This window comes from Clarias gariepinus, chromosome 4 (assembly GCF_024256425.1).
Source record: "Clarias gariepinus isolate MV-2021 ecotype Netherlands chromosome 4, CGAR_prim_01v2, whole genome shotgun sequence".
In the NCBI taxonomy this organism is placed as follows: domain Eukaryota; kingdom Metazoa; phylum Chordata; class Actinopteri; order Siluriformes; family Clariidae; genus Clarias; species Clarias gariepinus.
In genome coordinates this window covers 32,401,691-32,417,651 of record NC_071103.1, presented here as the reverse complement: position 1 = coordinate 32,417,651, position 15,961 = coordinate 32,401,691, and the positions used below count along the sequence as shown (strand labels likewise).

General features: G+C 38.9%; 1 protein-coding gene across 2 annotated transcripts in view; it reads right to left on the bottom strand.

Moving 5' to 3' along the window:
• stk17a (serine/threonine kinase 17a) overlaps positions 1–15,961 on the bottom strand; it is a 29,446-nt gene that overhangs the window by 5,702 nt on the left and 7,783 nt on the right. For both annotated transcript variants that reach the window (XM_053493805.1, XM_053493806.1), the window contains exons 2-3: positions 8,868–9,080; positions 1,015–1,159 (exon numbers count right to left, since the gene is read on the bottom strand). In XM_053493805.1, the coding sequence (XP_053349780.1) occupies positions 1,015–1,159; positions 8,868–9,080 (358 nt within the window). The remainder of the gene's footprint in view (positions 1–1,014; positions 1,160–8,867; positions 9,081–15,961) is intronic.

Sequence of the window (15,961 nt, the reverse complement as noted above, 5' to 3'; positions counted from 1 at the left end):
ACTTTAGAATCTCATTTCTTTAATTTAGTGTAGTTTTTTTAATTATCTGTAAAGCAGCTTTGTGACAATGACCAGTCTTAAAAACGACATAAATAAAATTGAATTTAGCTACTTTAACTACTTGAAACTACTTTAACTACTATAAAAAATGTGATTGAAAATGATCTCTGACATATTGATGCCACTTCAACAGGACAAATAACATTCTTTCGGCTGCTTTCATCAAGGTGTCAAAACAACGGACCATCCGATCCGCGCACACAACTTGACACAGGATTTTCGCCAGATTTGCATAAAAATAGAAAGAAAACAGCTGTTTTACTGAGCTTGCTGGAGAATATGAGTTCTTCTGGTAACTTTGTCACACTCGCTCCTTTCTATTTTTATGTAAATCCCAGGAGCGTACATTAGGGTTCTGAAAACTGGTCTGTCTTGTTGTCTGGTCTGTCTTTCTTGACAGTCATGCATATATCATCATGTAATGTTATTTATTAATTAATTTTTAGGTTATATATGAAAATACTGAATGAGTTTGTACATAAGTATGCAGACATGATAACCATGTATAACAAAATTGGTACAGCATATAATATGGTCCCTAAGACTTTTGCACAGTACTGTGTGTATGTATATATAACACTCTTGAACACGTCTTAGGCTTTTGTACAAACTTAATCTTAAGTCTTAATGTTGGTTCTCTTTATTGTCTGCAATTAAGTGTAAATACTGACTACAGTTTAAATATACAGTACGTAAACCATTTCCAATGCATTGCTCGTTTAAATAAAACTTCAGTAACAACAAATGACCACTAGGTGGACTCTAGCATCACAAATTCCCTGGTGCACATATTCCCTTTTTTTTGAAGCCACTGTAAAAAAAAAGAAGCTATAAATGGTTTTTTTTTTATACTATGCATCGCAAGTACACCACCACTCTGTAAAAAAAATAAAATAAAAAAACTCAGCTATTTAAAATAATCTTTTCCATTTATTGACATGATGAACCCGTCACCTTTAGATCCAGATGAACCACGTTGTTCTTATGAAGAAAAGCGACGCCCTCCAGGATTTGCCTCATCAGCCGCTTCACATCTTCCTCTTTAAAGGCCTCGTCCCTTTCTGCCACACACTGGTTAAAAATCTCACCTCCAGCAGCACTGCACAAAACATAATTTATGACATTATTCATAAATGCATCTACAGTTAGACAGATTTACCTGGTTTGTACAAAAAATGCATGTCATCCTAGAATCTTTTTTGCAAATCATATAGGTTTAGGGTTGTAAGTTGTAAGGAAAATCAACAGACACCTTTTTACTTATGTGCTCTATTATATTCCACATTTCTGGTAAAAAAAAAAAAAAAAAAGCAGAGATTTTTGAAGACGTTTATTGCCTCTCCTCCTGGAAAGGTATGCGGCTGCGCCGTGATAACCTTTTAACACCGCCACATTTCATCTGAATTATTACCGTAGAAAATGGGAAGTCTTGTACTCATCAGGGCTAGGTCAGATGTCCTTAAGTCTCCTGCCCTAAATTAACCTCGGGATAAATCTCCACAAGTGCATGACTGTGTTGTAATGACGGGAATAGACACACACAGTCACGAGCATGTGCATGAACACTCACATTCTCTGGAGAGAGAGAGAGAGAGATTACAACCACATTTGTGTGCTGGCCAAACTTACTGTCTGAATACAATGCTATTTTTATTATTTGTTCTTGGGTCCGTTCTTTTTGCCAGAGTCCATTCATCAAAAAAGTCCATTTAATTCATTTTTAGCTTTCAGACAGCAGTAATCCAGCTAGCATTACTGACAAAACGGGAAGCTAAAACCCCTAAAAGGAGACAGACAATCACATGCTTACTGAGATTCTCAGCGCAGATGGCATGTCAAATTCAATTACAGCATGGCCAAGAGAGAACGAGCGACCTCAAACACAGTGCTGGAGTCGATTGGGTCTCGCTATGGGCTACATATTGCTGTATGTTCATGTGTCCGTGTGTCTGATGGTTAGGCTCAACATGGTGAAGTACAATTTAACGCAGAGTTTAAAATTAAAGTATGCAGTGATGCACACCAAGTGAAAAACCTTGCCATACCCGTACTAATGAACTTGAAGAATGTGTGTTATTTTAACTTTTTAAACACTGTTGTAGCTGTATAGTATGTATAGTATAAGTGTATGTAACTGCATGCACGTTTAGGAATTAGTGAGCGCTGTGATAAGCCGGGATCAGTGTTTGCACGACCTGTAATCCTGTTCTGCAGTTCTCTCACACCACTTACCAAACTAAGTACAGTAATTCTGCATAAGGAATTACAATGATATTGCATTAAAAACACACACCACTTACAAGTGTGTACTTAGAAGTTCAGCCTTTATTCATCACATAAAATTTTTTTTATCCTTTGCATATCCTGGCTTTTTTTTTTTTTTTTTAAACAGGCAGGGTTCAGAGTGCAAGGTTATACGATGTCCCTGGAGCAGATAGGGTTAAGGGCCTCGCTTAAGGGCGCTAAATCGGTGGAGCTAGTGCTCGAACCACCGACATTCTGATCAGTCACCCAGAGCCTTAACATGCTGAGACAAATATAAATATCTATATTTTTGACAATAATAATTTTGTCAATGGTCTCAGAATTGTTGTACCTAATTCAATGTGTATAACAGGGAAGCAGAAGCTCTGGCCCTGAGCTGGACTACATGGATGTGCAGTCATAGCTAGATCACTTGGACTCTTATCACGATTTATGTACTCCACTGTGTAACCACTGTGTAATCTCTAGTAATCTGTTCCCTCTCTATCTAGTTCTACAGGCCATTTGGATGTGCTTGACTAATCCTCATGCTTGTCGAGCCTCTGCACTCACGACTCCTTTTGCTGCTGTAGATGGGAAACACTGATCATTTGAACTTCCCGAAAAAACAATATATACCCATGACTCAGTCAGTAAATAATCTCACCCTTATAGTGTAAATTTGTTCCCAGGAAGTGCTCCTTTAATTATGGACATTCACAATTAAGCTAGTTCGGAACATCTTTGTGATACTGTACATGTAGTATTGTTTGTCGTTGCTCTCTTACACCTCCATACTGTAGGGTTTATCATCTCACTAACTAGCGTGAGAACCAGAAGAGGATGCTTGTTTCGGAGTCTCAGGGAGTTTTTCTTTGCCCATCTCACTTCTGGTGGGTGAGGTGAGCAAAGAATCTATATTTAGACTTTGATATATTTAAATTTAACATATGCTCTAAAAACAGCGACAGAAATGAAACTGAATAAAGTTCAGAAATCAATACTAGCATGTCCATTTTAATATTAGGTGAATAAATAATTTTTGGTTTTCTTGGTCGGCACAAGATTGGTTTAATTTTGGAACTTCACTTTGCTTCCTTATTAATACAGAGGTCACTGACTACTAAATATGCTTCAGTTACGTATCATGATTCTTTAGTTATACTATCGCTACACAAATAGTTTGTCTTTAAAATGAATTTATATATGTTTGCATTTGATGTGGTAAAATCCTACAGGTGGCAGTCTAAACTGTAACCTTGAGCAGACGGCACAGCGTCCTGTGTGGTAGGTAAATATTAGCCGGGTTTGTTTAGAATTATAACGTGAAAAAATGAATGAACATTGAATCGCCACATGCATCATGATAATATTGTATCGTGTGTTCACATATACATATATATATATATATATATATATATATATATATATATATATATATATATATATATATATATATATAGAATGCTAGATATAACACTATTTGACTATACAGGTATTTATCGCAATACCAACAGATGACGCTCAGCTTACTAATGTGCTTAAAATGACAGAATCCCAAACATCCTGTGATATGATAGAAATCAGACTTTCGACATTAGTCAGTGTTGCTTTAACGTCCAAATGAGCTACTCAGTGTTTAGCAAACAGCAGGAACAGCACCTCCCTAATGCTAATAAAACAGGCTTGCAGGGAAAAGCAATTAGCACTTGACCAGCTGGAGATTCTGATGGATTTCAGAGCTGGCTGGTCCTTCTGGTTCTTCTGAAGATTTAAAAAATGCAAAAGCTCCACTGTGAGGTTGTAGTAATTATACCCCAGAAATGCCAAGCCAGGCTGTTAGGATCTAAACACCAGACTAAAAAGGGAAGGGAAAAAGGAAAATCTGGCCAAATCATAAGTAGGTCACGTTTTTGGCTGGGTAAGGGCTTGTCCGGGCACCGCAGCACTCAAACAGCATGGAGTTAGCTTTCACTAATCTGAATGCCCTTACCACACACACACACACGCACGCACACGCACGCACGCACACTGCAAGCCCCTTTTCCTTGCTGTTTTAAATATGAAAGCTGTTCCTGTACAATAAGTGTCTAAGAGATTACAAAGAGCAGAGAGCTGTAGTAGAGGATCTATTTCTAGATCCTGCTGCTTACTGTCAAATAACAGCAGCATGTTAAGCCTGTCTGAGTAATTAATTGCAATTAGGCCCACATCAAAGGATTCCTTGATGCTGGCCACAAAAATAGCAGCAAAGTTTAACAATCTGTAACCCAGCTGGAAAATACAGAGAAGATTACAAGGAACTGGTCATACTCAAGTCCATCAATAAATCATTTATGTGTATTAAAAAGTGCAAGCTTTAAATATCCTTTAAAATTAAAGAGAAATAAAAATATGGGCTTAATGCATGTTGCATGCGCAGTATGCAGTAATACATCATTTATAATTAACAGATTACGATTTGTTTATTTAACCAGTTATTTTGCCCTGCTTTCCATAATTAGTGGAAATAACTAACTGTGACTAACAGAGCGACTGACCATTATTGTAATTAACAGGTAACACTGTAATAAAAGCAAATTAATTTTTTTATCAATACTATGTGGCCAAAAGGTGAGGAAAATGAATGACTATAAAAAAGGTGATGCACAGTTCTGTAAGTTTCTCCTTATATTTCTGCTTCGAAATAAGATATGTTATATATTGCGTCATACTTGGAATTTAACTTCTAAATTCTGGGTTTAAATCTCAAATAGCGTAAAATGGAAATGGTTCCACGAACCAAGTAGTGCACTTATATATATATATATATATATACACACACACACACATGCACATTTAGGCATTTGGCCGACGCCCTCCAAAGCGACTTACATTTATCTCATCTGAGCAATTGAGGGTTAAGGGCCTTACCTAAGGGCCCAACAGGGACAACTTGGTGATTGTGGAATTTTTACCTGGGACCTTGCGAACCATAGACCAATGCCTTAACCACTGAAACACACACATCTCAGTGCTATTACTGTCTTATCACCACTCTTGGAACGCCTTTCATCCAATCAGACTGCTCAGCCAGAAGTAACTGTTGTATAAATAAGGATAATAGCCCCACTCCTTTTAACTAAGTCTCATAGCAACCAGTATACACACCACAGAACATGACATCTCACACAGTCAGGTCATCTGAGCAGAAGCAAGACAAGTGCAGCTGCCAAACCCTACAGTTTCTGGGCGTGACTCATGTTTGGGTATTCCCCATCGGTGAAACTCCTTCACTACACGCCCACTGCATTCCTCTAGGCAAGGCCTTCAGGCTCGTGTATCACCTGTGGGATGCTGCAGCTGCTCTACTTTCTCACTCTGGAGGGAAGAAACAGCTGAAAGAAGATGTACAGACACAGCGGATGCATGTTTAATACTGTTGCTCCGTCACTATGCTGAGTGAGAGGTTTTAGATTGCATTAACTGTATGCTAGAGTATTAATGGAAATACAGAAGCAACAGTTTCTGAAAGATGCAATGTCGTATTGTATTCTTGTATACACACAGTTAATAAAACTGTGCTATATAAATGCAGCTCACAAAGACTTTTGCACACGCGATGAAGCTGTTAACCATGGGAGCTGTAATATATAGAGCAAGACCCGACCACGGTCTAGGACCTCACGTGCCGCTGCACAACACACTGACATTATGAACTCTCAGCTGGAGCCCACAGTGGAATGAGGGCACGTTCCTGTGCTGAGGCTGATGAAGTCCCCCTCAAAAACACCACCATTAACCATGAATAGGCTTTTATCATTGTGGACTGACCCCAACCCAAGCCAAAGCTCCCCCCCCTTCCGAAATCACCCCAGTGCCCCAAAATAGATTGAATAGTAGGGTGAACGAGTTGAATGAAAAGGGTCGAACAACTAACGTTTTATTCAGTTTGCTCTCATTTACCATGATGGATTTTCTCAAAAGTGCAATACATCACGGCCCATTTCCTGCTCCCCCCCCAAAAAAAAACCTTTGCAAAACTTGTGTTGAATTTTTTCAGCCTTTTATTTATGATGTACTAAATTACTTTTTACCCAGCCTGACTTGGCAGTGCTTCAGCACTAGCTGGTGTTTACACATACTGTACATGCAACTACACAGTACATTACATGTCTAAATACATGAATCTGGATGTTATATGCTCTTAAGGTTTCAGAGTTGTAAAAGGTGCCAAGTAATGGCTAAACACGAGTGGCGGAGAGGAAACGTTCACTTTAATCTTATTACGGTTCTGTTCCATTTGCACACCAACACAGGCTAAAACATTCTCTCAAACGCACATTTCTCCCTCAGTGTTTATACCTGGAATTATTCCAAAGTTGATAAATGATATGGCTGAATAAATGGAAACCCCAAATGCTAATTTAGCGAGCATCAGTCATCACCAGTTGCTGTTGGGCCATGGGCGTGAGGGTGGCCAGATGATGGACTTGAACTAAAAGGGAAATGACTGCATGCCGTTCAGTGGTGACAGAAAGGAAGCGAGACTGACCCTGTGCTAAAAGAGAAGTTATGCTGCTTTATGAACTAGGCTTGTAGATGAGCCTAAACAGATGCAGAACAACCTTTATTACCTATGTATTTCTCTATGCATAAAAAAAGAAGTATAAATACATAGGACAGAGCATCCATGAGATGTCTCATGCTCCCTGAACCACTCCACAAGTTGAGCCCGATGAATCCTGGCATCTTGGAATATGTCTGTGCCATTAGGGAAAAAAAAAAATCAATAGATTGAAAAAGCTGGTCATTCAGTATATTCAGGTCGTCAGCAGACTTAATTTTTTTGATCATACTGTATAATGTTGGTGAACCTAGACCTAGATTAGTTAGGGTTAAATAACCTGTTGCAGCTAAAACCTATTAATTACTGCAGTAATTATGCAGTAAAAGGCTCTTAACTTTTTTGCTTAGTTAAATCCATGTGGTTATTTTATTTTTTCATTTGGACTGGTATTGCTCTAAGGCTGGTTTGTGATTGCAGGGTTCAAGTCCGGCAATCATGCGACAAAACTTGGATCCATGGTCTCTTAGATCCAGAGACACAAAATGAAGATGAAAAGGCAAATAAACGGTGCTCGGAATGGGTCTGGAGTTATTTATATTCGGAATATCTGAAACAATAAGCTGTTTTTCGTACTGCGGCAAGTCGGGCCTGTGGCACATCACCGCTTGACTCTTCGAACTGTTTTCTGTGGGTAAAATTATTGGCCTATTTTTCTGTTTTATTGTTTCATTTCGGGTAGATCGACTATCCTATTTCAGATAAAAGCTCTCGCTTTCCTGCTATGTTATTTCCATTACAGAATGAAAGCTCTGAAACCAGTTCCAATTATTTTTCATGCAGTCTAAAAGAGCTGCGAGCTAAAAGCCTAAATAAACAGCACCTTTTCTTCCTAGTGAACGATGTAAACTACAGGACGATTTGCCATTTTACATTTTATTATTTTTTGCCTCTTTTAAAGTACATGTACAACGATCTATATCTATATAGCAAACACAATGCATTCATCCAGCCTGCATGAGTGTTCAAATGAAATAAGTAATATTATCCTGGATATGTGCAGCAAAGTTCACCTACTAACCTGCATGCTTTATTTCCCTTACTGCTCTTTCTGTCTGTCTGTGTGTATGTGTGTGTGTATACAGAGGGCCATTGCAATTACTTTGGAACTGGGAAACAGGTCACCCAGCATCGAGGAAGCTGTAGGGCAAACACATGCAGCCTTCCTCATCTTAATCATTTTCACACACTGTGCGGTCTGATGGTTCTCATGCAGCCAGTCACTGAGGCAAAAAGCTAAACATGCTACTTTACGAGGTAAATATTTCTTTCTTACCATTTGTTAAAGACAAATTTTGGTTTTAATCACATGTTGATCATATTTTATACTTCCTGATAGATATGTATCCTATTCTGAAGAGTTCAATAACAGTACTAGGACTGAGCAATATGACAATATGAGAGCGATACTATGATTTATTAACGTTACACTTTAAGTATCAGAATGTGGTTCATTGTAGAAATAATAATAATAATAATTATTATTATAATAATTAAAAAAAGTGCAAACATTAAGCGAAAATAATTTAGAATTTTCTTGATGAACTTTGTGAAATACATGGATTTAATATGGTCTTTGTAGAATCTTGAACCTATAGTAAAATTTTATATCATGATATACAGCAACATAACATCAACACCAGTGGCAGGTAAACTGAACGATACTGATAATACACCAGCCAATTATACGGAAGGCAAAAAGCCCAAGGCCTCAGACCCGTCCTCCAAACTCCCCACCCCAGAAGCACCGGACAAACAAGTCTGATCCGTGGAGAATCCACTTTGCAGCACAAAGGTTCTGCCGCCCCAGAACCAGAGACCACAGCACACCCCCGAGGCCCTGCAAAGCCACACCCCTAGATGTGTGGCACAAGGGGAACCAAAGACCTAGTTGCTTTTAATGTTATGGGTGAACAATTACTGTTAAACGAAGCCATCCCCACATGTATATACTCACAACTCTAGAACGAGCACTATCTCACTGGACATCTCGTAGACCGCGTGCAGGTTGACCACTCGATGACAAGATGATGCCAGCTCGAGCACTGCAATCTCATGAATGATCTCCGCTCTGCAGTCCTGGCCTTTTCTCCTCTTCCTCATGAACTTGGCAGCATATTCTCGACCGGTGCTCTTCTCAAAACACTTCTTCACCACTGCAAACTTCCCCCTGAGAATAAGGAGGGTACAGAGAGAGATTTTGGAGAGTGGATTTTGGTTAGTGAAGTGAAACCCACACAGACCACTCGTGCATATTCTATATACAAACACAGGCACAGATTCTGAAAAGGAAAAATGGGGCAACGAAGAATGTAATGGATTATTAAAAATACCACACTATTCCTCAGGCTGAAGCGTTAAAGCAAACACTGTAAGATCTGGTGGTAAGGCACGCCTCCCTTTCCATTACTTTAGCTATTGTAGGCTACACACAGTCTCTTTATTCAGAGTATTATTTCAAGACCTACAAAGAAGAGCCCGAGGGTGGTTAAAAGTGTGAAAGGTGGGGGTGACCGATTGTATAAGGATGGCACACTTGTTATCCTCAAGGCTGAACATGCCTTTGTCCTACTTTTGCATTTTTAAGGAATGAAATCATTAACTGAAGTCCTCCTTTTCCCCGGTACAATCAAGTGCCCACTTTGTCATGGGTAACCTACTTTTTGATAGTTTTAGTGTTTTAAAGGTGAGAGTCTCTCTCACACAGATCGTGGTTGAACTGCCCCGGGGAACCTTTTATATATTGAGATGACACCTCCTGCTGAGATTTATTATCCCATTAGCATTGTAACTAATCATTTGTTTCACCGTGGTTATTCTATCCACAATCAAGCCAGTTTCAGGGACAGATAGAAAAAGTAAATAAAAAATTATACTAAAAAAAAAAAAAAAAAAAAAAAAAACTGAGCTACACAATGAGCTATTCATGATATAGTCCATTTAAAACATCTCAGTGTGAGAAATTGACCTTTCCACTTCAATGCTGTTGGTTTAACCTTATGATAGGCTTGGTGTTTTGTTAAAAAAACAAATAAACAAAAAAAAAAGATCAAGATTTCCTTTGAACTAGTAGGTGACCTTGAAAGAAAGCTGCCATCAGATATATGCTTATTTAAACAGGAGTGCTTTACAATGCAGTAAGCCACACTCAAATGCACTACGGCTGGATGATTCTATGCATTTGTGACCATGAACAAACCACCCCACTCGTTCTGCACTTTCCAGGCATGATTAATGCTCTTCCTTAAAGACGAGTGGGTCAGTGATACGATACTGTAGCCGTTCATCTTTCAACAACTTCAGCTTTCAAACATGCAGTCAAAGGAAAGCGCTTGAATGGGATATCATAGCCGTGGAATGATCTGCAGGGTGCGTGTCTGCATTTCCTGCTCACAGTTGGATACTGTGTGAACTTTGTGGTTCAGTCTTGTCTCTAAGAAATAGCGAAATTGTGCCAATTCGGTCATCTGCATGCATTTGAAATCACGCTACAGCAACAACAGATCTTGTATCCAGCTGTTAAATGGATAACAGGCAACCCATTGTTCTGGTCCAAGTTTCCCCATTTGTCAAAAAGTCTTTTCTTTTTATATGTTTAACAAGTTTGGAGACACTTTCAGATGGATCTTGGGCACTCCTAATTCCCTTCATATTGTTAATATTGTGCATACAGATTCTTGCAGGCAGCTTGTAATGAAAGTCGCAAATAAAGAAGAATTTTTGGTTGTTCTGCCAAGTGTAACTGACCAGGTAGGTTCCATAACGGTGTTATATTATAGACTATGTATGTGTGTTTCTGTCTACGTGCCGCCCAAACAAATCGGGAAACATATCCACTACTGCTCAAAAAGTTTGAGATGACTTTCTAACATTTCTTTCTATATTGAAAGCGTCAACAATATGCAATAATCTCCTTTAAACAGAGTGAAATCCCCAGTATTGTTGTAGAATGTAGAAAATAATCACTAAACAAAAAACAAACAAAAAAAATTGCAAGAAATCCCAAACTTTTGAGCGGTAGTGTTGATCTGTCGAGGCAGTTACTCGTGGGGTCGGGTTGCCAACTCGATGCTCGATTGTATCTGAGCACTTGGCAGGAAAGACCTTGCTCAAGGGACCCTCAACCCTGGTCAGCAGTCCATCACCTTAGCCACCGAGCTACCCCTGCCCCTATTATAGACTATGACACAGCACATATTAAGAACACAGACACACAAAACGTAGGACTCCAGGTTGTCCCAGACATGCAAGCTGATTACTGGGAATTCTTTAATTCATTTTCTATATCACTTATCCTGTACTGTGTCGTGGGAAACCTGGAGCCTATCCCAAAAGATTCAGATCACGAGACAGGGTACACCCTTGTAAGGGTGCCAGTCACTCACACACTAAAGGCATAATGCGAACGCCAATTAGCCTACTCTACATGTCTTTAGACTGTGAAAGGAAACCGGAGAACCTGGAGGAAACCCACTCAGGATGGCAAGACTCCACACATACGGACCTGACCAGGAAACTAAAAACACAGTGAACTTTTAAAACAGAAAACATAATTTGTGTACTAAATTGGTAAAATTTATCAAAACAGATAAAAAAATTTTATATCAATGTTACCAGTTCAAGTACTTGACTACATTAATCGCTAATATGCACTCTATTGTACAACACCATGGCGCTACATCTGCTTTTCTGGTAGTAGTCCACCCCTAAGTCTCTCCTTCTCCTAGACAGAAATGGCTGTTGACAGCACTCATGTGAGAATCATGGACTTGGGAGCCGGCTTCAGGGCCCACAGGAAACACCCCCCATTTTTCAGCCCCATTCTGTCTGCCTTACTTACAGATTTACTACAAACATCTGCCACTGCCTGCGCCTCTTTGAAATCACGGAAGGTGGAATAAAAAGGGAATAAATATCTGATAACATCACAGTGCTTTTCTGGAGAGTATTCTTGACATGTCTGTGATATTGTTTCGCCATATTTCCCACACATCTTTAACCTAATTATACTATGAATAAATGTTATTAGTTAATAATAAAATCAGTGTGCGTGCATTCAAATCTTTGTTTTGCAAACTGTAATACACCAGAGGTTATTGCATTGTTCAGGCTCCTTTTTGAGAAGAGGTAAAAAAAACAGTTAATTAGTCAATCTATCCATTTTTAATCATTCCACTTAAGAAATACACATTCAATTACTTAACATCATTGGAGTCATGTTGACATAATTACGCGCATTTGTTTTGAGTGTTAAACCCATTCAATTTAGGTGACCGTTGACAAAGGCTAATAGCTATAATAATTAATTATAAAACTTGATTTCACACTTAATTACAGGCCATGATGCAAACCTCTCGCAGAACCCCTGGCTATGCTTCACTAGTTCTGCTTTGACAACCATGGTAATACCCGAGAGATTTTACATCTGTAAGTTTGCCTTCATCCCATCCTAACACACAACCTGTGCAGGACCAGTACTAATCACGCTGACTGAGACTGACCGGCTCAGAATCAATATCGCCTCTTCCGTTCATTTGGAAATCTAACAGGATTTTATTGACCTTGACTGCTTGGTTACAGCGTGCCTTCCCTCTTATAGTAGTGTGCAATTCTCACCCCTGCTGCTAAACTTCGGCTTCTTAAAAACAGGAATGCCAAATCTGAATGTAATAAAGGGGCGTCCCTAATCCCCTTACATAAAACCAGTCATTCCAGGGGTTTGCAGCTAAATTGGCATGACCACTGCTGCACAGATCTCACCGCTCAAGCATGAAGACAAATCGGGCTTTGAATTGATGTCTTTCAAATGCCTTTTCCCCCCTTAGCCTAGGCTTCATGATGCTGTGAAATGGACACAAAATTAACTTTCAAGGCAATTAGAGGAGAATGATGTTCGCAAGAATTCAAGAATCACATGACCAGGACAAGCAGTTCTGGGTCCAGACTGTTTTTTTTTATTATTATTATTATTATTATTCATACATGCCAGGCTGAGAAGTAGGTTCAACAACCAGAACAAAATAATGATATTCCCCTAATGTTCTCACCCGGCGGCCAGTCACAGGACAGCCACGAATACACTCCTCACTAGGAGGATTATTCCTAATAACCATTAGTTTTCAATTTCCTCTGAACCTGGCACATGCACGTATGTATTAATACAGAGCAAAGTAAAGTGAAGGGGAAAATGTAACACGATTATCCAGTTTCCTTACGATTCATCACTGGTCAATGACTTTGTGTATTTTTGTTGCGGATAAAAAACACTGTTTAGTTAAAATTTAAAAAGAATAAAAGATGATGATTCAATAAGCTGTATTAATTTACTTAACTAGTGTGATCATATCTTAGCTTTGTCAATTAGGTAGACTTGGCAAAAGATAAAAATATATATATATATATAAAGGACATTGACTGGACTGGCAAACCAGTGGTTTCGCTTGCATGTCAGACTAGCTACCAAATGTATGATAAGTCCACCGCTAGTCTGGCTAGACAAGTCTTAATATTGTGAGGAATTTAAAAGACGCATTGTGTTTTTCCAGCAAGAATTGCGACTTAAAACGGCTGCGTAGACCGTCTGCGAATTCGTGCTTACGGTGTCTTAAAAAGGGTTCGCAGCATTTTTCTGGAGGAGTGTCAGCACATTTTCAAAGCCAGTGGCCTCACACAGACAACACCCTGAAAGAGATGATTTGCATGTGTGCAGCTGTAGGATGGACAGAAGGGCCAGAGTCTATACAAGTCTGCAATCCTAGTCACGTTAATCCAAACCATCCGCGCGCAAAAAAAAAAAAAAAAAAAAAAACTTACTTGCTTGACCATGCTATAATTTTTCTTATATGATGCTTTTGGTGAGCTCATTTACTGCAACATTAAACACTGGAGCTGCACAATAAAGTAGATCATTACATTTACAAACTCTTAATGGACTGTACTGAACTGGACTTCATGTTAATTTACATAACTTTTGTAATATTGAACTTTCAGCTGCATAACACACATGACTTTTTATAATTTCTATCCCTTATCACCCAAATGAGGATTTGTTGAGTTGGTTCCTCTCAAGGTCTCTTCCTATTGCCATCTCAGTGAGTTTTTCCTTGCCACTGTCGCCTTCACCCTTGGCTTGCTCATCAGGGACAATCTCATTTTATCTAGACACATTTTTCTCACACATGCACACTTCAATCAATTTTCTTTTTAAATTTTCTTTTCATTTTTGTGAAGCTGCTTTGAGACAATGGCCATTGTTAAAAGCGCTATATAAATAAAATGGAAATTGAAAACATGGTTTTGTACAAGACACTGGATGGGGAAGGATTTGGCTGTCATGTATCTAATAAAGAACTGGATAATTAACTTTTTCTTTTTTTTTTTTTTTTTACAGACCAGAAGCTTAAATATATTGTCTTACAGTATTTATGACAGAACGTCACAGTAAAACACATCACCTGCTTATTCATATAAAGATAAAAAGAGACTTTCATCTTAATATAGAAACTTACATAAGGGAATGTTATTTATGCTTTATACAGTTGGATGTCCAACCTGTTAAAGAAGCTTGTTTGTAATCTCTATTAACAGACTTCCATCAACTAACAGCAAAGTGGACAGAAGGCTTCTGATGGCTTTCAAATTAACATAAGAGCAGCAACACCTACTCTTAAGTAAGAGGGATCAATAGATGACAGTAGGGCTAAAAGGAAGCTTAAAGGATGCTGACAGATGGACTCGGTAAGACTGGAGCTTGGCGAAGAGCCTTCGGCAGGGATATGTCAGAGACGTGACGTCAAGGCGGTAACATTCTGACACTATCCAGATGAAGTACATCTCATTCGCACTTACTAGAGAAAATCCTTAACTGTGCGTGCTACCTGTTGACAATGCAAAACACTGAGTGTCTGTTTAACGACACGGGTCTATGATTAACCGCATAGGTCATCGGTGAAGATTTCAGCCTGCGAACTCAACTCTAACAAGATTGTCATTAATTTACTGGTATGCAAAAGATCTTCATGTAGTCATGCAGATTACTGATGCAATTGGCCTGAGACCATCTGGACTAGCGAACAATCTGGCCACTGCTCGCCATCTGTTGTTTCAGCTGAGGAAATGGAAAAAAAAAAAGAAGGTATTTCTAGTGATGCCAGGGAGCACATAACTCATCATAGGTTGTTATTATTCATTTTATCATCATCATTATTATTAGGAGCTTATTAACTAATTAAACCACTTGAAATAAATTCAATCTGGAAACCCTAAGTTGTTGTAGACAGAGCACAAAAAAAGCACATTGCACTATATATAATACTGTATATACATAGAGTTTGCAGGTTCTCCTCGTGCTTGATGGGTTTACTCCGGGTACTCCGGTTTCTGCCCACAGTCCAAAGACATGCAGATTAGGCTAACTGGCATTCCCAAATTGGCCGTAGTGTGTGAATGTGTATGTGTACCCTGCGAAGGATTGGCACCCTGTCCTCGTACCCTAAGTTTTCTGGGATAGGCGGGATGAAGCGGTATGGACGATGAGTGAGTGAGTGATCTATACATTATATAAATATACAAGTAGCTCTTTTTAAATCAGAATTTGTCTAAAATAAACCTCTTAAATTAAAATTCTGATTAAAAGGTATCTGAGCGTTTAACACTGAAGGCTCTTAAAATGTGTGTGTGTTTGTGCGCATGTGTGCTTGTGCAAGTGTTCACAAAGCATGTAGCAGATAATAAAAATTAAGGAAAAATTCCATCATAGCCGAGTGTTCTTGGGTAAACAGAAGCGAGTTTGCTTTTCTAAACTACCCCCAAGCTTATCAGCGAAAGTGCTGCTGTTCATGGTGCATTAGTCACCTAGGCAGCTAGAGCAGCTTAGGTAATACAGTAACTACAGCCACCTTGACAAGGGTAGATTTTTTTTTTTTGTTACAAACCTTATCTTAAGAACAAAGTATGAAGGATATCCCTTTTTTGTGAGAGCGAGAAATCTACTGGACTAAAACCGGAGGCCTGTTTACTCTATGGCTATGACAAGAGGAATTAATGAACTCT